The sequence below is a fragment of the Hemiscyllium ocellatum genome, chromosome 18 (assembly GCF_020745735.1).
Source record: "Hemiscyllium ocellatum isolate sHemOce1 chromosome 18, sHemOce1.pat.X.cur, whole genome shotgun sequence".
Classification (NCBI taxonomy): Eukaryota; Metazoa; Chordata; class Chondrichthyes; order Orectolobiformes; family Hemiscylliidae; genus Hemiscyllium; species Hemiscyllium ocellatum.
Window position 1 is genome coordinate 40,536,799 of NC_083418.1, and position 27,364 is coordinate 40,564,162.

At 38.0% G+C, this 27,364-nt stretch overlaps 1 protein-coding gene across 1 annotated transcript in view; it reads left to right on the top strand.

The window, feature by feature from the left end:
- Positions 1 to 4,349: 4,349 nt before the first annotated feature.
- Positions 4,350 to 27,364, top strand: part of LOC132824426 (low-density lipoprotein receptor-related protein 5-like) — a 207,830-nt gene continuing 184,815 nt past the window's right edge. Inside the window, exon 1 of the mRNA XM_060838902.1 lies at positions 4,350 to 4,534. Coding sequence (XP_060694885.1) covers positions 4,480 to 4,534 — 55 coding nt within the window. The 5' untranslated portion in view covers positions 4,350 to 4,479. The remainder of the gene's footprint in view (positions 4,535 to 27,364) is intronic.

Sequence of the window (27,364 nt, forward strand, 5' to 3'; positions counted from 1 at the left end):
TGGTTCCTATGATTGTCTTCTCGAATTTATAGGCACCTTCTACAGTATTAGTGTTTTGAGTTTTTTTTTATCCTGTGTCTGACAGTCCCACTATCATGATATTTGTTTTATACATCTTCCCTCAGTGATTGAATATTCCACACGCTCTGCAGACAGATCCCTCCATCAGACCTGTAAACTAGTGAACTCAATGGTCAACCACAGCTCTTATACATATTTAAGTCCAGTCACATTCTTTTATTGTTGTTCCACTGAATCAACATTACTCCATTTAAACAAATCTGAATCTTTTTCTGCTGGCCACAACATGATATAGCCAATCCTTTTATCTTCACTGCTATCTTTTGGTTAAAAAAAATGTCAATCTGTACTTACATTTAAAATTCTCAAATATTTCTCTGACAGCACCAATGTCCCAATTCATCCCCTAAATCTGGAGCTGTAACTTTATTGCTGTGCTAGTGACTATTCTATTTTTGTATAATTCACAACTTTTTCACATCCACATTTGAGTTTACCTTTCTAAATCTAACTGAGCATTTATTTCATACTCACAAACATCTGCTGCCAGTACGTGAATTGAATTGAATTGATTGTCACGTGTGCCGAGGCACAGTGAAAAGCTTTGATGTCTCATGATTCACAGAAATTTGAAATAATCACACATTTAAACTCAAATATTGGAGCTTAGGTTAATCTTTTTCACAGCTTAAAATATAGGCAGGAGAATTGACCATTTAGCCTCTTGAACTTGCTCATCATTCATCATTCAATTCTGCAACAAAGTTTGCATATTCATCTTTGCAAATGCTCCTCAATTCCTTCAGGCAACAATAAGCCAGCTATCTCAAAAGTAAAAATTAATAATTGATCTAGCATCAAGTGAGCTGATCTGACCAGTCTTTTATCCATTTCATTGAACATACGCTTGTTCACAATGTTTCTCAATCTCAAGACATCTCCAACAGACTCCCCAGGTGGATGCTTTGGGCTTTGAAATTCAGATGAACTATAACCTCATCGTATATCTCACTTAACTAGCACTTGAAGGGAGGACCTATAGTATTTTATGAAGTACAAAGTTATTAATTTTACAGCATTTGGAACACAAATTTGTTCATTTACTGGGAGCATGGAAGCCTAAGGGTCAAGTATGCTTTGTGTACTTTGCATAAATAGGTTTCCTGGGATATTAAAGATGGCCAGGGACAAGAAAGGACTACTGTCTTTAAAAACAAAGCCCAGGGAGGTCATGAAACAAGAAACAAAGCAAAGAAGGATGTTCATATTTAATTTTGAAGGAAATATTGCAATATTTGTGGCTAAACTTTGATATTTTCTCAGGTTTAATGGCACTTGTCATTTTTCTGAGCAATGTGAGACTCTTACATTTATGTATGTGTCAAAACTGCCAAAATCAAATTAAAAATGAGTAACAATAGTATCCTTTTGTAATCAGAACTATTCACATCTTGATAATGCTCATGTAATATGCCTTAGGTGTTTTACTCTGTTAAAAACATTTTCTCAATAGAAGTAGTAATTGCATTCCCACATGTCTCTCCAAACTTTGGGAGTCAACTAGGAAAACACCTTGTGAAACAAAGCCCCATAGGAATTGCTAAGGTATCTTATTTATTTTTTTGAGAAACTTTTAACTAAGTGAATCTGCTCTATATAAAACCTTGCTGCAATAGTATAGGATTTGGAATTAATTTTATTTCAGCACAGTACCTGATCACCTTACTGTACTTAGGAACTATTTTAACTATTTCCCTTCATGCAGCCAAACTCTGCTCTTGCAAATTTTTCTTTTAAGATTTGACTAAGTTTATGACCCTGATGTTCATGAGACCTTGAAATAAGTAGACTACCAAAATGATGTGGGAAGCGGGAGTATGGAGTGTCTTCCCTCACCATGTCACTTGTCACTGGTTGGAATGTTGGCAGATTGTTGGACCCCAACTGGGGTGATCAAATAAGCCATTTAAGTCACCATAAGGCCACATCATGTCTCTGTGGCCATTTTGCTTCTGTCAGTTGGGCCCACTGACAGTGGAGAAAGTGTTCCCTGCGGCAATGAGTATTCCTGAGCCAAACTTTCTGCCACTAGCGCAGGTGCCATTTACCCCCACTATGATTTCTGTGGTCTTCATGTCCCCAACAATGTCCAGCCCCTTTCGAAGAGCCTGCTTGTTGTGGTGCTGGAGCTGCAGCCTGAGTAATAGTCACAAGTGTTGTTGCTGCTAAGCTGCTAGCCTTTGAACTGGACTCATAGCTCTTGGTGATTGAACGCCATCTTTAATTAAATGGTAGCACCAATACCAGCAACTAAAAGCTAATTGCATTTAGCGGGTCCACAGCTTCATATGGCAACATATGAATAGCAGCACACATTAAGTCCCTCAAGCATGTTCTGCCTTATGTAAATCTCTTTCCACCTAAATCACATGTTTCAAGATACAGATCAGTTTTAAAGGAGTAGGAATTGGTAACAAATGCTGGCCTCGCTAACAATGCCTACAGGCGAAAGTGAGGACTGCAGATACTGGAGATTAGAGCCGATAGTGTGGTGATGGAAAAGCACAGTAGGATGGCAACATCTGAGGAGCAGGACAGTCGTCGTTTTGGGCAAAAGCACTTCCTAAGGGGGCTTTTGCCTGAAACATCAACTCTCCTGCTCCTTGGATGCTGCCTCACCTGCTGTGCATTTCTGGCACCACACTTTCAACTAACAATGTCTACATCCTCATAACAAATAACGTAATATATATTTTAAAACAAAGCTAAAAGTGCAGGAGGAGTCTGGCTCACTAATGTGTTTCATGGCTAGATAAAAGCAACAGTGACATCACTGGTGATCATATTGTGCCAAGAATGGCTTATTTCCCTGATCATCCCAGGTTTCCCACACAGTTCAGGTCCCCAATCTCAGAAGTGGAAGCACTAACTAGAGTTGAGATGCTTTCCTTGGTGAGAAGAAAATTGGATGGTGTCTACTAATGCTCACTTCAGAAGCTGCCTGAAGCAAGAAAGCAAGAGAAAAACAGCCTATGACACTACAAAAAAGAGTTTACATTTTCTGAGACAATACCGACCTCACGTTGTTGAATCTCAGTGTCAATCAGAAGACACTGATGTAATTGGCATTCAAACATTGTACTGTTAAATGTTTAAAAGAAAACATGATCGTTTAATTCTCTGTTTAACAGCATTGTGGGTCTACCTAAACCAAATAAATTGCAGTTCAAGAAGGCAGCTCACTCTCACCTTCTCAAGGGTAACTAGGGATGGGCAATATGTGCTGGCCTTGCTAGCAAAACCACTTCCCTAGAATGAATCAAAAGAGTGAAAAACCGATCGGCTTGTCAATGCTAAAACATGTAAAACAAGGGCGCCCAGACAGACATGGCATTTAGTTCTTTGTGGGCTGCATAGCTTCATGACTACGTATACAATTTAAATGAACCGTTTCCATGAAGCCACGGATACCGATAGTTCTTGCTACTCGGATTTTGACCCAATCAAACCGCCCTTTTCAAATCTCCAGGTCTCCAAAATCAAACACAATTAACACAAGTTGCCTTGATTTGAACGTTTCGATTGGCAGAGTTTGGGATAATCTATGCTTCAGGTTTGTTTGGCAGAAGGTCGCTAGGCACAAAATTAACATTGTTTAAAGTTAGGAGTAGTCCACGTAAATAGCCATGTTTACTCTATTCCACGTTCAGTGGAATTACAGGAAAAGGGACCCATGAATTAAGTCGTGAGGTGCAAGTCACATAAAAACAAAGATCATTTGCTGTTTCCTTCGACACCAATTGGTGGCAGTATTTTTTTTCATTTCGAGGCGAATCCCAGAGTAACCTAAGTTTTGGAAACGCGATTTTGTACAGAATGATACCTTTGCTGCTTGTAAAGAACTGGCGGCAATATTCACAGCAGCTAGATTTTTAGTGCATGCTTTCGGTCATCAGAGAAACCTGTTTACTCAGAGAGAAAATTAAACACTGTTGCAGTACGATTTTCAACACACGCCTGTAAGACTAAGGTTCACAAAACCAGGTACAGGCAGCAATGTACTTGAAGCGACACATTTTCGAAAGTCCTATGGCACTGATCCAATGCAAGAATTCTTCAACTTAGCCTGACTTCCATTGTATGGGAAGATCCCACCCCCCTCTCGGTTCCTATTGGTCTGCGGTTGCTTCCTAATTTGACAACATGAAAGCCTCAAAGTGCAGAGGCACTCTGTTGATTGGTTTTGGTGAGCTGTCAATCAGAAGGTGTCCCGGGGCTTCCGCTAGCGAGTTTTCGGTCGTGGTTGGGGGGAGGGAGAAAGAGATAGAGATAGAGAGGAACCAGCCGGGAAAGTACTGGTAGACAGGCAGGCTGGAGGTGGATCACACTGTCTGTATGGCGATACATTGTAACTATGGGGCCTGAGTGAAACATTTTTACTTCTTCATTCAGCTACAAATGGAGACTTTGTTACTAACGTTGATCGCTTTTAGTCACTACATAGTTGCAACAGGTAGGTGTGGGTTGTGGAAGGTGGTGGGAGACTGTTTGTTATCCACGATCGGACCGTGGGATCCGCGCTGTTGGCTCTTGTCGTGTGACTTGTAATAAATAGGGATTTGAAGACAACGCTCTATCGGATGTGTTTTCTGACAGAACACTCTTCAGACGCCTGTCGTTGCAGAGGGATTCAGTTTGGGGGGTGGGGGAAGGCGAAGGGTCGTGTCCTACATAAAAGATCTTTTCAGTCTAGACGGTACTTCTTCGGTAGGCTTTCTGGATTTTGGAGTTAAAAATGCAAAAGTGTGCCTTTCGCAAATTGAAATCGGATGGCAGTATGAAAAGTGTACTTGGAAAACAAATTACAATAAGGTCACAAAGGCAAGAGTTTAAGACGTGGTGTCAGATGTCACTTCCCCGTGCACTGATAAGTTTGTCAAAATCGAAGACGCGACCTATATGAACTCGCAATAAGTGCAATATAACCGTCAGCCAAATGTTATTGCTAGCAAATTATTTGGTTTAGCGAAATCAACAAATTTGCTTGTTTAAATGTGTGCATGTAAATGTGATGCTTTTGTTCGAGAAATTGAGAAAATGTGTAAGCGTCAAGAAGTTGCACGTTTCAAACCGAACTAAATTGATTAGTAGATATTACCTAAGACAGGGCTGAAAACCTGCAGGTTTTATTTTCCCCCAAGAAATCTGGCGAGGTAGTGAACACGTCGATTTTTTTTTCACAAATAACAACAGATTTTGAAAAGTGCACATTCGAGGGGATACACTAAGTGACTCAAATCATAGTTTCGGTCAGAGTGAGTACAGTACAAGGAATTAATATACCACTATTTCCTATTATCAACCCCATGTACATGATCTACGATCCTTAATGTATCTTAGAACATTTTAAAACAGATATTATTACATGTTTTTCGATATTGGAAAGTGATGGCTAAGGGCAGTTGTTAGGTTCACCTGACACAATGTTCAATTTTCTGTTAAGCTTCTTCAAAGTATTATCCAAAAGTAGTCGGTTAGTTTTAAAATTATTGTATGTTCAGTTTTTTTATATGTTCTTGTAAAGACTAAAAATTCAGAGTCAATTTATATAAAAAAAAGTAATCTTTATCCAAAAACAGTAAAGACCTATAAGAGTTCCATCGTACTTCCATGATATCTGGGGTGCAGTTTGACAATAAAGAGCCTCACATTTAAGATGGAGAGGAGGAGAATTTCATTTCTTAGATCAAGAGTGGCCAACCTTTTCACAGGAGTGCATATTTAAAGTTTTCTATTCCTCAGAGAGGCTGGTGAGCAAATTTCAGAAAGATGAGTTGTCACAACAGTAAACAGGAGCTTCATCAAAAACAATTAAAAGTGCTAAACTAATAACATAAATGTGTTATAATAGAAATGACCATTGAAAAGTGCAGAGCAACAAAGCTTAATACAGTCATTTTTTGCCTTTTTGACTAAAGAAGAAACAGATTTAGCCCCAATTTATGATCACCAAGACAGGTGTGGTGACAGGGCCAGGCTTGGGAGTTAGGTCTAACTAATGCTGCCCTCAGATTGGCTCTGGTGAGGCATGCTCCAAGCTGGCCCTGGTAGAATTGACATGAAAATAGTTTGGAAGTGAATTGACTTTCAGCCTAGGGTTTTCTCTTCTCACAGTCTGCTTTCCTCCACCCACATTCATCCCTTTCCCTCTTCTCTAACCCATTTCTCTCTTTGTCACCCCTTGCCCCTCACCCTACTCTGTTACCCCTCTCACTATCTGTCTACTCTATCTCTTTTGAGAAATGAATCTATGGGGCTCTTGTGCTGCAAAGATTTTCACTAGCATGATTACCTCACTGGAAAAATTCTGAGTGAAATGAAAGTGGCTAAATTTTTTTTAAGCTTAAAAGCAATTTGGTGAAAACTGATTTATTTTCAAGAAATGAAATGAAAGAAAAATTAGTGGGAGCAATTCCCTAGCCTATCATTTCAATTCCCCCTCATCATCATAGTCTGCCTTGCAGTTCCCCTGTATCATCCTATTTTCAGTGCCTGCTCTCTGTGGTGTAACTCTCCTCTCCTTCCCCTCCTCCCCAAGCCAAAGTCTCCTATTCGCAGACCTGACCTCAGAATCATTGCCCTCATACCTCACCTTCAACTGCTTGTTGCTCGCCTTCACTTGACACCGTTTTCTTCCTGGTATGATTCTTCTCTTGCAAAGTTATGTAATTATTAATTATGGGAACCCTATGAATGGTCTATAAATCCTAGAAGATCTCCGGCCATACCTGGCATGCAATAGATTGAGGGTTGCAAATCTGTGAAAATTCCTACACTGAGAGCAGTGAAGGCTGTATCATCGTACATATTCTAGCTTAGAAGGATACATCTTTTCACCTACAAGGGAGTTATGAGTGTTCGCTCATGTGGGTCAGAAAACATAGAGGTGAAAAGGAAATCCATGCGAGCTTGAATGGGGGAACCTAAGTTTATGGAGAGTGGAAGATGGAAGGTTGGCTGAGAGAGCATTGGGTTGTTTAATATGAGAGTAATTAAAGCCTGGATAAGTGACCATCAGTAGATAGGTAAAGATAAACAATATCACAAAGAAAGAAGTAGGTAGGGAGATTGCTGAGGCTGGAGACAGTCTGGTTTGGCAAACATGAGGCTTGGAAAAGGCTGGAAAAAAATGGCGAGCGGATGAAGTTTGGAGCAGGAATGTCGGTAATAGCTTCAGCCTTCCAATTGTTTAATTAGACAAGAGTTTGATTCATCCTGGATTGATGGCTAGTGGTTTGACAGCATGGTGGCATTGGAAAAGTTGAAAAAGGACAAGAAGATAAATAATTGCAGGCCATTCTCCTGTCACCGCTTTACAGGACTGACTGGACCTAAGTCAAGGCAGTTCCACTCACTTGGATAATGGAGATGTTGGAAGAGGATAATGTTTATTACAGTTTGTGCACCCATCACTCAGACCTGTTCACATTGTTAGAATAGCATATTTGTAATTTGGGTTAGAGCCATCTTGGTGCTATGACAGAGGTGGAAAATTGATTGAAGATATTTAAATTTGAAACAGTACAAAAAAATAGAGATTTATGAGGTACCAAACCTTTCAAGGAGTTTACAGAAGGGGGAGTGGTAAAAATTAGGTGTTTGTTGTAATGTCAAGAAGGTCATAGGTGGCTTTTTTGAGAAGGGTGTTGAATGCTGTTTCCTCGGAATCAAATACAATGTCAAAGCATGTGGAGGCCAGGAATATGGGCTGTAGTGTAGTGGGATTGGATCAAAAGAGTGGCAGTTGTGTCTCATAGACAATGGATATTCAGAGAAGGCATGAAGAACTGGAAGAGAACTAGGAAAAGCTGCTAGTACTCATCCACAGAAGAGGGAAGCTTCAAGGAAGTATTGATTTAGTGAGGAAGGAAGGGAGAAAGAGATGTGACAGAGTAACTGAACTGGTAGTCTCACATTTCATGACAAAGATGGCCATGAACTTTTTCTGTTCTGTCGAGGTATACTATGCTCCTGCACCTCTTTTCTGCTTTTCATGCTTGGTGAAATTTTACATAAAGGCCCTTTCTTCTGTTCACAATTGACTTGTTCTCACAGAATGTGTTATAAGGATACATGTAATTAGACTTTACTATTTTTAAATTGTTCATCATTTTAAAAGCTTTTTAATGCCTCAGAGATTTAAGTGTGAGTTTATAAAACTATGGAACAACAACTTGCATTTAAACAGTGCTTTTAACATGATAAAGCTGCTCATACCTGGGTTTTTCAAAACTGTTTGACGTAAAATGTTTATAAGGAGAAATTAGTATTGACAACTAAAAGCTTGGTAGAACTGATTTTAAGCAATAAGTGGGAAAGAGAGGTAGAGAGGTTTGGATGATTCTGGATGAATACTTTTAGGGCCTTTGAAAGAGTGGACACCTGTGGTGGAGTTTCTAAAATAGAGGGTGTGCTAAAGACTGGAATTGGAGCAGCACAGAGTTTGAAAATAGAGCAAAGGTCTTTGCTGAGATCATTGCAAGAAGATTTTCCTACATGTCAGTTTAATAAAAACATTACTTAGAAATAGCATTCTGATGTTTTTAAATGAGCGACATAGGAAAAATTATCTAATTTTCTGTGCATGTATATTAAAAAATGTTGAATATTCTTGTTAAGTTCAAGACATAAAGGAATTGTCTAACCACCAAAGTAAAACAAAACTGGCATATCAGCTGACACAAAGGAGCATGATGTTTGTGGCAGGAAGAGGCATTTATAACAATCATCCCCTGTTTTAAAACCCTGATAGGTCGTCTTATTTTTGTAACAAGAAAGATGTTTATACATGCGGACTTTTTTTCTTTTCAATTATAATACCTGTAAAATTATAGGCCCCTTGCACTTCAAATTATTTTGTGTAGCAGCTGCTTTGAACATTTTGCATCTGTTGGAGTCTGTTCAAAAGGTACACGATTGATTTATTGCACTTCAGAAATTTAAATTAAGGAAATCGGAGGATAAAGGAATGCTGTTTCTTTTATTTTTTTTGTGACCACCTCAGATTTTGACTTTTTTTATTCTAAGTAGTTTTGATTACTTGTGCTTATGATTACTCCAGACAGATCAGCTGTTCACATTTTCCTTGCAAAAACATTTGACACCAGAATCTCTTATTGACAGATAGAGATAACAGCCCCTTCATTTGCACTTTATTTGTAGGTTTGTTTTACTTAGAGGTGCTAGAAATATTGAAATACGTGCAGAATACTTTATGTAAAACCTTGACAGCATAATATTGCTTACAGCTTGCAGTTAAATATTGTCAATGCAAGATTTGCTGAAACTAATGCTTCTTGTGTCAACAGCTGACAGATGCTTCTAACTGAAACTGATAAACGATTAGTACTTTAGTGGCTGATCTATTCAAGCTATTATAATTATATTTTCTAACATGCACAAAATAAACTGAGTGTTATCTCTGTGTGTGTTTAATGTACCGTTTTCAGTATGTTATGTGGGGAAACTAAACCTACATCAATACACCTCATGGACTGTATCTTAAATTATGCTGATCACTGTAAACACTTCACTTCACACAACTGATTTGTTTACCCTGATATACTGTCCAGCTACCTGCCGTATTTGAAAAGAAAAATTGATTTTTTTTGGTAAGAATAAGAAATGTGTCTACCTCTACAATATAAGAAGTTTCCTGCTTTCTTTGATAAGCAGGTGTTGATATCATAAGACAGATTTTACAGTAGCAAGGCAATAGTTGGACATTGAAGAAGCATGGTCAGCATCATTCATGCTAGAATTTTCTTTTTTTCTGCACAGACCTCTGAGGTCAGTGTGCAGCAATGGCTTCCAGTCAATGTTGCACTTAGCATGCTGACACTCATCGCTGGTGTGCAGTCCCTCCAAAGTAACTATGTGCACACACAACCCTGCAGCTTAGAGGGAATGTTGATCAGTATGATGGAGATGTGAGACAAAATCAAGTGGGGTGGAGTGGGGGGAAGCCCAAAGAAGAGCTGGAAATCAGAAACAAAAACAAAAATTGTTGGGAAAACTCAGGTCTAGCAGTATCTGTACAGAGAAAGCAGTTAAGCTTGTTTTGGCTCCAGTGACCCTTTTTCAGAACCAAGCAAGTTGTCTAGGAATTTGGTTCGAAGTGGGAATTTTCTGCATGGGGGAAGAGATGTTTCATTTACAGTCTACTTCTAGAAGTGTGTCAAGTTAGGAGTTCAGTGGAGGATAGAAGAGAGGATATCTTTTCTACTCTTTTTCTTTCAGTCTCCAGCATTTGATTTTTAGCTTTGTGTAGCAGAACAAGCAGGTGAATCATTAACTGGCATTATAGAAACTGTTGAGTTTAATCAATATTGTAAACATTGAGTTGTAAAGTTTACTGGCATCGCTTTTGGGTGGCGTTGGTTGTATTAATTATAAATTAATTAGTTAGCAACTCCTAATAATTTCACATTTGCAGTGCAGCTCCGATACTGAGGTTGCAGAATATTACAGCTTCTGGATGCCAGTGTGATTAAGGACAAACATATTTGCAGTAAGTCCTTGCGGTTTCAAAATCTTTGGCTCAGAGTTATTTAGTTGGAGGCTGAGCTGCAGACATTGAGGATCATCAGGGAGAGAGAAGGTTACCTTTATTTCAGGAGGTGGTGACTTCTGTTGGATAGGGTCTTTTGTTTGAGTCCATTTACAGGCACAGGAGTGTGTGACTAAGTGAAACAGTTATGGAAACTTGGTGGGCAGGAGTCTCAGCTTTTGCAATTGTTCAACAAGTCTGAGGTTTTCTACACTTGTCTGGGAGAGGGTGAAGACTGCAAATTGGTTGAGGTAATGAGCCAAGGTACAAGAAGTGATACATGGTACGGGGCGGGTGGGGGGGGGGCGGAGGTGGGGGTGGGGGTGGGGTATGTTAAATTGTCCATAGTCTTAGGTGGAGAAAGTGAGGTCTGCAGATGCTGGAGATTAGAGCTGAAAATGTGTTGCTAGAAAAGCGCAGCAGGTCAGGCAGCATCCAAGGGACAGGAAATTCGACGTTTCGGGCATAAGCCCTTCTTCAGGAATAGTCTTAGGTGCATTAGTCAGAGGGAAATGTGTCTGGATGGGTTACTCTTTGGAGGGTCGGTGTGGACCTGCTGGGCCGAAGGGCCTGTTTCCACACTGTAGGGAATCTAATCTAATGTAAATCATTTAGGAGTGGGGAGGGGAAGAAGGATTGTAGTGGTCATAAGGAACATCAGAGTAAGGGGTATTGACAGTGTTCCCTGGAGCAAAGAGTGAGAGATGGTTATGTTATCTTCCTGGTGCCAGTGTTTGAGATTCTACTCCAAACTGGAGACTAACTTTAGTGGGAAGGGGAAGAATTAGTGTTCGGATTCTGCTGAGCAAGTGTGAGAAGGTTGGCAATAAATTGAAGAGCAGCACCTCAAAATTAATCTCTTGCAAATTGACAAGGGATGATTAAGATTAGAGAAGTGAATGTGTGGCTCAAAGACTGGTGTGATTGAAGTGAGTTCCAATTCTTGGGGCAGTGGCACCAGTATTGAGGACCTCTACTAATGGAGTGGTCTAGATGTGAATGGTACTGGGAGTGATGTTCTCATGAGTTGCGTAGCTAAGGAAATAGGGAAGATGTTGAGGGCTTAAACTTGGGTGACCATAATAAATCAAGGGATGGACTCAAGGAAGAAAAGCAAAATACTAATGGAAAATGAAGGTCAGAGTATGGCAGGAAGGGACTGAAAGAACAAAACTTCAAAATATACTAGATGCTGCAAAGATGAAAACAAAAGTTCTGTATCTGAATGCATATAGCATTTATAATGAAGTAAATTAATAATTAGTGCATATTAAAATAAATAAATATGATCTGATAGCCAGTTCAGAGATGTAGCTGCAGCTAAGGATTAGGTTTTGAATACAGTAGTCCCCCTGTACCCACAGGGTTTATGTTCCAAGACCTATCATAGATATGGCGGCACGGTGGCTCAGTGGTTAACACTGCTGCCTCTCAGCACCAGGGTTCCAGGTTCGATTCTGGCTTCGGGTGACTGTCTGTGTGGAGTTTGCACATTCTCCCCTTGTCTGCATGGGTTTCCTCCGGGTTCTCCGGTTTCCTCCCACAGTCACAAAGTTGCGCAGGTCAGGTGAATTGGCCATGCTAAATTGCCCATAGTGTTAGGTGCATTAGTCAGAGGGAAATGGGTGGGTTACTCTTCAGAGGGTCGGTACGGACTAGTTTGGCCGAAGGGCCTGTTTCCACATTGTAGGAAATCTCATCTAATCTAAAAGATGCCCAGAACTATGGATAGTAGTGAACTTATTCATTTAAATGGGAAATTTACCTTCCCAGCAACCCCCTAGTCCTTGGTTCTGGAATGTTCCATGTAATATGTTTGGGCCGCAGTATACCACGGGTAAGTGAAATCACGGAAACTGACTCAGTAGATACAGCAGTTGCCCCGATTAATGAATGTATGACATTCAGGTTTACACTAGTTGGAAGCTAGGTAAAGGTGGAATCAAATGCAGTATTAGTGCATTATTAGAAATCACCTTGGATTTGGATGAGGATGATAAATATTAGAGGAAAAATGTAATTTGGGAGATTGGTCAATTGACCCCCAAACAGTAATACAAGTGTGCAATGCTGCAGGTTTGGTTTTAACAATAAAACAAGTTAAGATAAAACAGAATAGACTCAACTTTTTTTAAACATATAACACAAATGTAAAGGTATTAAAACACATGGCAAAATATAATTCTTTAGAGCGCTCACACCAGAAAGAATTCCTTCTCTATCACATCTATGAGATTTAACTTAACAGATGTTTCATTTCCTGGTCCTAAGAATTGATAAAGCTTGAGTTTGCAATTTTGGAGAAGATTTGTAGCTCAGGTTGAGGTTCAGGTTGTAAGTTTGCTCATTGAGCTGGTAGATTTGTTCTCCGATGTTTTGTCACCATGCTAGGTAACATCATCAGTGAGCGTCCGATGAAGCGCTGGTGTTTTGTCCTGCTTGCTATTTGTGTCTTGATCTGTTGTGGTGGGTGATATCACTTCCAGGTCTTTTTCTGAGAGATGGGTAAATGGGGTCCAAATCAATATGTTTGTTAATGGATTTCTGCTTTGAATGCCAGGCCTCTAGGAATTCCATGCTTGTCTTTGTTTACCATATCCCAGGATTGATGTTTTGCCCCAGTCAAACTGGTGTCCCTCTTCATCTGTGTGTTTGGATACTCATGATAATTGGTCGTGTCTTTTGGTGGCGAGTTGGTGCTTGTGTATCCTGGTGGCTAGTTTCCTATCTGTCCAAGTAATGTTTGTTGCAGTCCTTGCAGGGTATTTTGTACGTGATGTTCCTTCTGCTGGTTTTTAATATGGGGTCTTTTAAATTCATTAAGAGCTATTTCAGTGTGGTGGTAGGTTTGTGTGCTCCCATGATGCCTAGGGGCCTTGGTAGTCTGTCGTCATCTCTGAGATGTCTTTAATGTATGGTAGGGTGGCTAGAGTCTCTGGGCATGTTGTGCCTTATTGTTTAGGTATTTTGTGTAGGAATCAGCAGACTGAAATCAATTGCGTACCCGTTGTTCCTGAATAGGTTGTATAGGTATTTTTCCTCAGCTTCTTGTAGTTTTTGGGTGTTGCAATGTGTTGTGCTTCATTTAAGTAATGCACTGATGCAACTCCATTTGTGGGTGGTTGCTCCTGGAGTTGAGCATCTGGTCAGTGTGTATGGCTTTCCTGTAAACACTGGTCTGTAGCTCTCTATTGCCTTTTCGTTCGACTGTGATATCTAGGAAGGCGAGTCTGTTGTTGTTCTCTTCTTTGGTGAACTTTATACCAGTGAGGATGTTGTTTATGTGTTTGTGAGTTTCTGCTAATTTGTTGTGTTTCGTGATGACATCCACATAGTGGACCCAAAGCATGGGCTGGATCATGGGAAGGACTGTTCATTCTAATTTCTGCTAAGTCCTGATATTGGTGATCCCATTGGCATCCTGTTGATTTATTTGTTGATCTTGTCGTTGAAGGTGAAGTGGGTTGTGAGACACAGGTCTATGAATTTGAGGATGCTGTCCTTGCTGATGGAGTTGGTGCTGTCAGGTGTTTGTGTCCTTGGTTTGTCTAGCAGTGAGGCCAGTGTTTCTTTGGCCAGGGTGATGTTTATTGATGTGATAGGGCAATCACGTCAAAGGAAACCATGACCTCGACATCCTCTATCTTGATGGCTTTGATGATGTTAAGGAATTTCTGGATGGAGTGGCTTGAGTCTTCTGCTAGGTGTTTCATTTTGTGTTGCAATTCCTTTGTTGGTCTATATGTGGGTGTACCAGGAAGTGAGACTATGGGTCTGAGGAGGGCCCTTGTTGATGTACCTTTGGTAATCTGTAGAATTGGGGTGTGTGGGATCCTTCAGGTTTTCATTCTTTGGAGGTCTGTCTTATTAATTTCGCATGTCTTGAGAAGTTTCCTCAGGGTTGCTGTAATACGGTTTTCTAGCTGTGGAGTGAGGTCTATTGCTACCTGTTGGTAGGTATTGGTATCTGTGAGTAGTGTGTTCGCTTTTTAATATTTTGTGTTCTGTTCAGGATGATGGTCATGCGCCCTTGTCTGCTGGCAGGACTACAATATTTCTGTCTTTTCTGAGTCCTTTCAGGGTTTTCCTTTCCAGTGTGTTGAGGGTGTTCCTTTCTTTCTTTCTGCTTTGCGTTGGTGCTATTGTCTGTCTGATGCTCTGCTGGATTTCTTCCGTAAGTCAGTTTTGTTTCAGGGTGGATTCTGTGCTGCTAGGAAATCCTTTTTGTCCATGTCCCTGTGGTTGAAGTTCATCCCTCATACTGGGACATATTTTTCCAAGTCTGTGAGTGGTTTGTCTGACAAGGTTCGTTATCCAAATCTCAGAATTATCTGTGTTATTGCTGTGCGTGAACTTGGCCAGTACTTAGCTGACAAAGGAGCAGTGCTCCAAAAGCTTGTACTTTGAAACAAGCCTGTTGCAAAAAAACCTGGTGTCATGTGATTTTTAACTTTCTTTTGGAGTAACTGTCTTGCGTATTCAGATCAACTATAACTTCTGTAAAACCTGCCAATCTAAAAGGTTTTCTTCCAGCTATGGGCGTTACCCCTAAAGCAAGAAAGCAAATTCCAAAAATCTCCTAATTGAAGCTAAATACACAACTGTTTACTTTGGTTCTTCATAAAAACACACCATTATTCTCCAGGAAGCCTCACTGTTTTACTGTGTATGAAAATAAAACATTATGACTATAGAAGTACTTTTAAGTTGATTTATTAAACTATGTAATTGCTATTAATTTTTAAACCCTTTCATAGACATAGACCAAAATGAAAAGCCACTAATTCAAATGCCAAACTATAATAAATGACATTAAAATACTATCTCATATATATATCTTGGGCAACTTCTAACAATATGCTGCTGATGATTGATAGTCAGCCTCTCTGGCACTGAAAATTAACTATGACAAAAGTGAAATGCCATTCCTTCAGATTTTTAATGATGACTGTTCAGATCCCATATAAACAATGAGATTAAGAGGCGCTTGCAAAGAACTAACATCCAAATTGAAGTTATACCATTTGTAATTTGACTTTTGAATATGTTCCCCAGAAAGCCATTTAAGGATCATATTTGTACAAATTAACTTGGATGGTTGAGGGAGAATAAATGTCCACTGTGAATACAAGTATGTGTGCTGCCCGTTAATGCTTTTCTAGTGTCATCATCAAATCTTGGAATGCTATTAAAACATAAATTTTCCTGAGGTTATTAAAAAAAAATGGAAGATCAATTCATTGGATGAAAAATAAGATGTTGAGGGATAATTCTGAAACCAAAAGTGCTAAATATGATCTAGCATACGATTCTTATAGTTGTGGCATAACCAGTGACCTGGAATTAATTCAGTAAATTATTTGCGTTGGTTGTTGAAGGTAATGAGTTTGATGGGTTTTAAACGTTTTGATTTTAGTTAATGTTAGTCTTTAATTTATTCAGTAAAATTGCATCACTGATTTAATTGAAATTACCAGTGTTAATTTTTTTTTCACATTCCGAAATGGCAAGCACCATTGATGACTGACACTGATTATGTAGATTTTATACTCTGCGTAGAAGTCAAATCCCATTTTTAGATAGATTTTTTTGAGGCTTCAAACATCACTTTTATACTATGATCTTTGTTACGTTCTTTGCTTTGCAAAGTTATTTCTGAATGAAGCCTGCTGCTTTCTTTGTGTTTTTATGCTGTATTAAACTGCAAAATTAATGAGGAATCTGTACATCCTGAGACCTATGCAGAGCAGATATGATTAATTTTTAATCAGTATAAATTTCAGATTAAAATGAGTCTAGAAATTTAATTTAAGTGAATGAATGCCAAGATTGCTTTATTGAATGAATCAATGTTTGAATCAGAGGTAGTGAAAATTGGTTGTAAAAGATGCCAGCAGAGATGCAGTAGCAGCCAATTGGGTGAAACCCCAGGGGCAGTCTCGTTTGTGCAGCCATACCACAAAGAAGGAGATGATGAATATTGGTGAAGATGAAAAAAAGTTCAAACCTCAAACTTTATGCCTTGGTTAAAATTTGTTGAATAATGTGGATGTATGTATGTAGATGCCAACAAAACATGGTATGCTTTGATGACAATTAAAGGAATAGCAGTTGTGGTTATATTGCCCTTCAAAGTGATCTAAATGGAGAATAGATGAGAATCATTTGGGTATGATCTTCTAATGGGTAGCTTTGTCAGATAGAGGACCAGTAAATATATACTAAGACTTTTGGGTGAAAAATATTACTTTTGTTCTTATTCTGGATCATGCCATAGCCTGGGTGGGTGTGGGGTGGTGTGTGGAGTTGCCTTTGTGTTGTTCCCAGACCTTAGAAGCAAGTTCTAATGCAACATGATTCCAATTCATGCTTACATTTCTCGGTGGTCTATCATTTTTGAATTTTTGTGGGTTAAGTTGGCAGTTAAACGTTAACATCCAACTTTTTTAATGTCAGCTGTTTCAAATGTAAACAAACTAATGAGAAAATTGCAGCTCATGTATGGCCCATGAAGTATTAAACTAGCCCACAATATGAGTGAAACAGTAATCCCGAAAACCTGATAATGAATCTTCCTGTTAGCTGGTCTTGCTGAGTCTGACTTTTTTTTTCAAATGGAAGCTGCTGGACATACATTTGTGGAGGTCGCTTTCTCAGGTCTTTACGTTTCACCAGAATTTTATATTGGAATTGTTATTGGTTCTGCAGTGAAATCTGGTGGTACTCGCATGAGGTTTCCGTAAAATCCTGGTTTGATTTTTTAAAAATCTTGAACCTTTAGAACTTGGGATATAAACCAGTAATCCATTTACTCATTGAAGTTCTGTTTATTAGTTTAGTTGAGTAACACACCATTGGCTGTATGAGACATCTTATATACTGTTTAAGTCACATGCTAGTTGAGCATTTAAATTGAAAACATTAATTATAAATTTTGATTGAAAGAGTATGAAAATATGGATGTGTAGAGTAAGTGATTCAGATGATTTTACTGTGCAACACGCTTTTGTGTATCCCATCACCGCAAATTAGCATTCTGGCTCTCAATTCTGATTTTTTTTCATAAAAGCCGAAATACTTTTGTGCAAACAATGACGTGGTTGGAATGTTGGATTATTGAAAGTGAAACAAGTAACAGATTTGTTTATTTTGTATTAAAATCCTTACATGGAAGTTAGCTAGGTCAGGAGTTGCTTCAGTTTCATTTATTCATACAGTTACTGGGCCAAAATTATGAGTTTACACGTCCTATTATTATGTTGTATAAATGAAGAGGTGTGCTATGAATTGTGAAGCATTACAATTTGCCGAATGATTTGCAATTTACTATGAGTGTCAAGAAATTATTTGATTTGTACTGCAAATCCAAATACTGTATATCTGCGAATACTGTTCATCATGAAGTGTAGAATTTGAAAGTATTTTTCATGACATCCTGACATCTAATGCACTTCAGAGTTAATGGAGAACTTTAAGTGTAGTCATTGTTGTAAGGTAGAAAATGTGACTGCAAATAATGGTTAATCTTGATTGGCCAGGACGTTGCAGAAAACTCCTGTGCTTTTTTTTAGAAACTGTATCACTAGGATTTTATCTCCATCTGAGAGGGCAGAAGACACTTTGGTTTAATATCTGGTTTGAAAGGTTGCTTTTCCCGATGAGTTTGAAATCTCTGTTGTTCAAACATCAACTTGGAAAACTTTCACTACCTCATTTTAGAACAATACCCTAGGCTTAGAAGAATTCCAGCAATGATTTAAAAGGTCAGCAGGCTTAACCAAGATGAAAACCTGGGCAAGCTTGAGCATTGTATCCAGGAGAGAAGAGGCAATCAGATATTGCCTGTGTTGTTTTATTATTTGTGTATTTAGAAAATGTCCTCTGTTTAGAGGGAGATCCAGTCTGAGAGTACATAATGTTAATCTTAAAATTCAAACGGAGGTAGTTCAAAGCAAATTCACACAAAAAAAGTCTTCACATAAGACCTTTTAAGGTTATGGAATTTGTTTCCCAGAAGATGAAATGTGCAAAATAGTTGAGATATTTTTGAAACAAAGAGATTGATGCTTACTTAAGAAGAAAGAAAACTGAAGGATGTAGAATGATAACATGGTTTTTGTAATTGCAAAGCTAGATTGTCCATGCCAAGCTGAGCAGACTCAGTGAGTTGAATGGTTGGCAGCTTGTGGGCATGAATGCCAATCACTGACAGCTTGCCCAATTGTCTATTATTCATTTATGATTATCAGCAGACAAGTCAACTAAGGGAGTTTCACCTCTGAACTTGATGCTGGAATGCTTATATGTGTGTGAGCAGAAGGCCTAGTAGATTTCCCTCCTCCCAAATGTGGGGACATTAAGGTCCATTGTACCCTTGCTGTTACTTTGGATGACGTATGCAGAGCGTGGAAATTGAAAGGGAGATCTTCTTGATATGTGACCCTATTACGCACCAGTTAAGTTTTATGGGACGCATTACTTAATCTATCAAATTTTACACTGAACAATTTTTCATTCTCATTCTATTTAACTCAATTTATTTGATAAATTGAAATGTAGTAAATATCGCTCTTTCTTTACCATGAGAAACATTCTAGTAATAATTACTGTTGCCAGCACCAAGACAAGGTTGCTCTCTCTTACAGGTAAACATTTGTGTCCAGTGCTTTGTAAATATGTATATTGTTACTGATACGTGTATTCATACCCTGCATGAATTCAGTGACAGGTTAAAAGATCCCATGATACCTTTTGAAGTAGAGAATAGAAATTCTCTCAATGACCTTTATCCTGAATTTTTAAAAAAGGTTATCTAGTCATTATTGGTGCTTGTTGGCCTTTGAGTCTGTTAATTGATTGCTGCAATAGCACCTATTGAATTGGATGTAATGTGCTATGGAATGGGTTGTGAAGGAAACATGTGTGTTCCTTCAATGTCATTGATTTGAACAGCCTGAACTGATAAGTCCACCTAAACATATAGGTTAGGAGCAGGATTACTCTGAATCTTTTTGAGCCTTCTCTGCCATTCAGTACGATCATGCTGGATTGTATGTGCCTCCACTCTTCTTTCTCATCTACTCCAATACTTTTTTTAACTCCCTTGTTCGACTAAAATCTAATTACTGCTGCCTTAAAATATTTAGTGACTCTGCCTCCACTGCTTTCTGAGGTTAGAATTCCATAGACTGTCAACCCTCTGAGACCTTATCCCCATCTTTTATGGAAGAGCCCTTATTTTAAAACTGTGTCCCCAAGACATAGCTACCCTTTCCCACAAAGGAAAACAACTTTTCAGAATCCACCATGTCAAGTCCCCTCAGGATCTTGTATGTTTCAACAAGATCACATTATTCTAAAATCCAATGGAACTGGACTAACTTTGTCCAATCTTTTCTCATAAAATAACCCCTTTCATTCCAGGAATCATTTGAGTGAACCTTCTCTCAGATGCTTCTAATGCAGTTATAACCTTCCTAGACGAGACTAGAACTGTACAGTACTCTAGTTGTGCTTTTGCCACTGCCCTGTGAAGTTGTATAAAAGAACTAATGGATGAAACGTTTGTATTCTGATATAGATTAAAGGCACAAGTTGATAAACATTTATCAATGGAACAATAGTGATTGCATGTTAAAAGTAATCCAATGGATGTAAATGCTTTAGGATATCCTGTGGATCTGTTGAGGGCCTGTTTAAATGCAGACTAATGCTTTATGCTGTGCCATGGCTGTGTGCTTCTGACAGCCTCCTAGAACAATGCCAGATGGGTGTGTTCAGAGGTGCATTTAAAGGTATGACACAATGTTATTTGTGCAGCTGGGAAATTGTTGCAGCTATGGGAAAACTGAACTTTTTTTGTGAACTTGAACCTTTAGTGAAGGATGTTGAGAAAACATACCAAAAGCATGCTGTTTAATTTAAGAAAAAAACTCTAAATATTTGACATCAAGACTTCAATAGTGTAATCCTGTTTACTTTATTTCAGGTGATCAATAAAAATTAATCTTTTACTTTTAACTGGGAATGTGAAAAGAAAGTACATTCTTTGTGAAAAATAGAGTAAACATTAACTTACATTCTGACAAAGTCTTCAACAAATTGCAGAACCAGCCTATCTTTATTCAGATTTTTCTTCCTAAATCACCACAGTTCAAAAAGCATTTTGTGGTGTTACTAATTTTGAAAGGTACTGAATAAATTCATTAGCAGAAATAATTTGTTTTTTTTTTGTTTTTGATACTTGACAAGTGGCCAGCTAATGAAATAAATATGTGTACCATGGAGAGTGCAGACTACAGTAACAGGAATGTCAAAGTTTAACTGTGGCTTTTCACTTTTGTACCTCTGGCCATTAATAAAGTTTTGTCAATACTGTCCTTTAATCTGAAAGCCTGGTTAACACTTTGGATGTTAAAAGTCAGGATATGTCCCATGTAAGGGGTGAGGAACCGAATGCTGGGCAGCTCACCATCCATCTTTACTCTTTCTGCCCTGTTGTTGGCTGTTCTCCTGCTGGAATGAGAGGCAGGTTTGAAGGGTGATGAAAATAATTGACACATCTTTATTTTTGGTGCGGCTAGGGATGTGTCCCGAGTGAGTAGATAGCGGAAAGACCACACAGGGTTCAGGACTGAGTTGGGTTACAGCAAGTTAGGGAAGATGTTGTAGGCAATAGTGAGAGTCGGAGAGCATGAGTCTTATTGGAAGATGGGAACAATAGCAGCGTTAGTGAGTGGGGAGGTCTTGGAGAGAGGATATTAGCACTAAGGCTGGCTTAAGAATGGGAAACATTATTGACTTTCTTACATTGTTGGTTATTCTCCAGCTGGCTGTGACTGCACTGATTTGGGTAGCAACCTCAAACCGGCCTGGCATAGTATCATCACCTTCACTGACTGTTTTGGAGCAAGAGAGTCATAGACCTTTCAGCATGACATCCAGGTCCCTGCCTGCAAAATGGAGCATCAAATTTCCCCTGCCAGCCATGTCCTGGTAAATGTCAGGAATCAGATGGGGCAGCTGTGCACAATTGATCTTTAAATTGGCATCAATGCCGGTCAATTCTAGGATATCCCAGCAGGTTAGAGTTGTTCTGGGAATGGCATGTGGTAAGATGGACAAGAGGGCTTCCATAGGGGAAGGGCAGGTAGTTAATGAGGTGAGTTTTATAAGATGAGGCCTTGTAGTAAAAAAAAACTTTCCAAAAAAAAGCAACCAATACTTAGCCAAAAGAAGTAAGATTCAGACTATTATCATAGTTTTATTTCTACAGATGTTGCAGCCCATTCATTGTTTAGTATTTCTGCCAGTTGCATTGAATTTTCTTCTTAAGATTTTTGTTGGGAATTTACTTTAAACCCCCTTCAATAACATGACCACAATACATTGAGTGATTGATAGTAGGTTTTTCTGGTGGCAAAGTCAAAATTAGTCATATTGTGATCTTGTCGGATTAGCCTTTATTTGATAACCTTCAGTAGTTTGCTAATTCAATCCTGAAACTGTAAAGGCTATAAATATGTGTGTTTCCTTCTAACTGGGGACATACCAAAGGCTAGCTTCTAGAGAATATTAGCTAAATCTGCCATAGGTACTTCAGAAGTATTCAATTCTTTTTTATACAGTCATTTGAAGTAAGTAAAATTTCTTAACAGTGTGAATCTTGTTTTTGTAACTTTCTCTTTTTAAAAGTTTTCAATAACACTAAAAGGAATGTAGCTATTTTGACAGAATAAGACAGTTAAGTTCTGTATTTTTTGGAACTTGGTTCTTTAATTATGTAGAGAAGTGTGTAATGGCACTTGCAGATAGAACGTAATATATATTTTTTTAAATTAGTCTGCCTTCAATCCAGATAGCTGTCTGAGGGAAAGCGTTGCCCCTAACTATGCCAAAAAAGTACATGGGAAGAGCAAGCTATGGGACTTGGAAAAAGAACAGGATAATTATACAGCATTTGCTTAAAGATTAACAACTGCTGAACTTTGTAACTAACCTAGGATTGGGCATGACACGTGGAGAAGCACTATTGTGAGATGCCTTTTGAGGAAGTTCTAGTGAGAAAGATTTGGCAAGTACTAGGCTCCAAATTAAATGCAGAACTAAGTCTAAGGGCAGACACAATTAATAGAGAAAATGGTATTGGAACCAGTCCAGACACAATCCCAAGTTAGTTTTCAGGAGGCAGTGAACAGTTGAGAAGACTTTGGTTGGTGCCAAAAGGGAAAACCACACACACAAAAAATTGCTTGATGTTCTATGAGGGGGTATGGCTGTAGGAAACTAAGATTAGTAGCTGCAGTGCAAATCTTGTATGCACTTCTGTTGACAGACAGGAAAGGCCTATCTTGCCCTGAATAGTGTGGCATTCAGTTTGCAAATTGTATCCCTGACATTTTTCAGTTGGAAAAGTAAGGATGATTTTTGGAAGGAAACTACCTGAATCCCCAAAAAAGCATGTTAACATTCATATGGTTTACAAAATAATATATTTTTTTTTAAATTTCAGAAACTTTTTTTTAACTTTTGGCAACAGGGGTTAAAATAATCTCTTTTCAAGATTTCCTCAGGGGTTACCTTTTGAATTTCAGGAGCTTTTATCTTGGTTTGCAGGATTTTTCATTCATAACTCTTTTACAAGGTAATACAGTGAAGGAGTAGCAATGCCATTAGTATTTGTGTTGATACATAGGTTTTTGGACTCTAAAGAAGCCGAATTAGAAAAATTCATCAATCAATAATCTTTAGCCCTGCATTAAATTTGAAGCCATAGCCCACAAACAAATGATTAATTTCTTGGACACCACAGCATTTACACTGACACAAGACCACAGATAAAAGTCAGCAACAACTCTTTTTTTTTTCCCCCCATAGGAGCTGAAGCACAAAAAGCCAACAGCTTAAACAAGTCTTCTGCAGACTCGTGCAGACATAGCAAATGTGTTTCCAACGTCCATACACAAAACTGGAACATTTGGAAGACTGGAAAGGCAGTTCTTACTTTCTACTTACTGCATTTCTGGTCTGAATTTCAAACTTAAATGAGACAGTTAACACAGTATTCATTTCAGTAACACTCACTACATTTCTTTCCCATACAGATCATGTGGAGTTTTAAACTAGAAATTCCACGTTCATTTGCAAGATGTTAATTATCACAGTCACTTCAAGTTTTCCTGGCTTTCATTTAGCTATGTTATTCCTGTGATGACATGTCTAAAACTGTTCACTTTGTAGTCCCCTTTTCTTCACCCTCCCTTTTGCCATTCCCTTTTTTATGCTGCCTCTTCTTTCTTCTTCTCCTCCCTTTGCAGCCTCTTCATCTAGCACTTTTAGAAACCCTTTAAAACCAATCTCATTTTAGATCATCTATTTTACATCTCCTTATGTTGCCTGGAGTTGTTTTTGGTTTGACAATTCTCTTGTGAAAAGCTTTGAAACATTTTGCGACAATTAAAGGTGCTATACAAATGTTACAAGCACATGGTATTATACGTTTTAGCATTTTGTAATGGGAGTTTCCATTTGTCTGGAATAATGCTTGCATGACTATAATAATTCTTGCATATGAAACATTTTCTTATGTATATGTATCACAATGTAATACACAAATGTTGTTCCTCAGTAAGAACTATTCAGCTAGTTGCTATCAAATAGTATAGTGCATGTTGTTGCACAGGCTTCATTATGCATTGAGTTTCTGAATTCAGTTTTGATATAAACAAGCAAAGATCATGTTTATTTTTCTGTTCTCATCTTTGACATTTTTATCTTCATTCCACATCACTAAATCAGATGCTGAGCTAACTTGCTGTACGTTTGACACGTGAGTTGATTATTTGGAAGAGGAGGATGGTCATGTGTCAGAGCATTATTTTCCCATATAGTATTGCTGTGATTCTGTTTATTCTTGAGCTATTTGGTATAAATTTGTGAGCTTTATTGTGGACTTCTGAACAAAATATAGTTTTTGCTTCTTCCAAAATAAGGTGTTCTTGATGAAGTTTGTTTTGTTACAAAACGTAATGGTCTCCAGATGGTTCATGTCTCTGCTTTTATTAGGTGATTTTGGGCTCCTATTGACCCCCTCGGAGTTGATGAAGAGTTGGCTCTGAAGGGATTGATTGTGGAGCTCTGGATTCCATGAGTAATCAAGTGCTGTGGGCGCAGGCCAGGTTTTACTGTATTCTTCATCAGACTTCGGCTGTTGCAGAACATATGTCTGGTAGTGTCTGCTGAGTGACAACCTCCTATAAAATTTGATCTCTCACTGCTGTTAACCTCTCCATTATTTTGACGAACATTCCTACTTAATCACTTCACTCCAAAAAATAGTTTTTGCACATTTTATCGCAAGAATACCTTAATGTGTGAAATGAGCAGACATAATACCAAATAGTGACAGGCTATCGTTGGCTTGTGCTTCCATTAATGTAGATTTTCTGACAGATTATTATTGATGTTTGTCAGATTTTCTTCATCTTTTAAAAGGTTCTTTAACTGTCAAAATCCTGCACTGTAACTTTGAATTTTAATGGATGGTATTGTAACGTTAAGCACAGCGCGTAAGGACTTTGCAACAACTGTAATTCTGGAAAGATTTACATTTAGTTACAAGTTTAAAACTTTGCTTTATTATGCAATATAAACATTGTTACACATAAATCTATATTTATTGGCTCATAATGAATTAATGCAACTGTCCACCATTTTAATAATGTTAAAATTTACTTTAAATGATAAAACCTCTGCCAATATAACTGTGAATGTTGCTCTGCTAATAACTGCAATGTTGAACTTTAGCATATAACTCATCGAGATCACAGTGTGTTTTTAAAAAGATGAAATTAAACTATTTGATTATGATCCTACTGACTTTAGTTTACTAAATCTTCATTATTGATTTGTATGTCAATCTATCTTGTTACCATAAACTTGGAACCATAATTTATTCAGCTTTACACTCCCTTGACCCTTTTAAATTTTAAAATCTATTATTGTTTAGTACTTATTATAAATGTAACTCTTTAATTTTAACATTAAATTAGATATGTGGGAGTACCTGATATTTCTACAAATGACATTCAATTAAAGTGTCTTGGTGACTTCCTTTAATGTTTAGAAATAGTAGAGCCCAGATTAGTTGATGGCTTTTAATTACTGTGTGTGCCGATTTTGTTTAATATAAATTATTACAGCTTTTCATAGGGGTCTTGGACATGCAGCGACCACCAGTATTGATGCCAGCTGTTAATGTGCATCATGACTTTGTCATCATAAAATGTATGCAAGAATTATTGAAAAATAATTTGCAGTTGCCCACGTCAGCAATTCACAGCAGTGCTGATTTTTTTTTTGTTCAAAATTTAAACTTCCCTTCAATAAAAGTATATATTTTTTAAAAAATTGAAAATTCCCATGGTGGTCTTGATGGATGTGCAAATTATGTGAAACTACTTGTTGGGATATTCCCCATTTTCTGTTTTATTTTCTGTGTAGGGAGAATTCAGTAATATTATTGTATAAGTTTAGGAAACTCAAAATGTTTGCTGATGCAGTATTGGAGAGAAAGTATTTTGGCATACTCCCTGCTGAGAGTTTGATTCACGTTTAACTTGGACAGTTCAGTTAGTGTAACATTTCTTCTGTCTGAAAGCTATACTCAAGATTGCAAATTTCAGACAGTTTGTTTAATTTTTTACTAAACAAAAGTCCACATAACAAAAACATTCTGGTATTTTATTCTCAAACTTGATATTATCTAACAAATGCAAAGCAAAAAAAAAGTTAGCAATGTTTATGTTACTAAGGCCTGAAACTGAAATGGAGAAAAAATGCTAAATTAATTCAAGTTAGTTCCAGTATGTGATTCTCTTTATGATTTAAATGTTCAAATATAATACTTTTGCACTATACTGTATTCAATGCTGCATTTTCTTCATTTTTAATGAAATGAAATATTAACATTTTAATTGTGGCCCAACAAAAAAGTTCATGGTAAGTCTCTTTAAAAGTTTTGGATAACATTGTAGTGACCCTGTTGCACCCCTGAAACACCCCTGGATCATGAACTTTTGCAATGTCTCATAGCTTGGAACTCTGGATTGACAACTAGGTGATGAAGTGCCTTTCGTTTAGCCCCTTTTTGCCTTGTTTTGGCATTTTAGTGAGACAATAGCTGATTAAGTGGATTAACTCTGTATATCCACTTTTGCTCCATACCCCTTCGAACTGTTGGTGAACAGAAATCAATTGCTCTCATATTTAAAATGAACAACTGAGCCAATACCAACTGTTGCTTGTGAATAAGAGCTCTAAACCACTGTTACCCTTTCCACGTAGAAATGTTCCCAAAATTCTCTCTTGAAAAGCATGATTCCAATTTCTTTTAGATCATGTCAATTCCATCTATCCTCTCCACCTAGAAATCTGAAATTTCCATCAAATTACCCTTTATCCCTTTCAATTCCCAGAAGTGCACATAAAGTTTGTGTCACCACTCCTCATGACCTAACTGTTGGAGCCCAGATGTAACTTCTGTAAACCTATGTTGGGCAGAATGTAATTCCAATATAACATTGCCCTGAACTGCTCGCCATACTGCAGAATTATGGTTTTCTACAACCTGTAATGTGACTTACCTCAAATTCTAATCTTTAAGGTGTAAAGACTAGCACTCCTTTAGCCTTTTATATTTGAGTTTGTACCTGTCTGTAACACTTTAAAATCTAT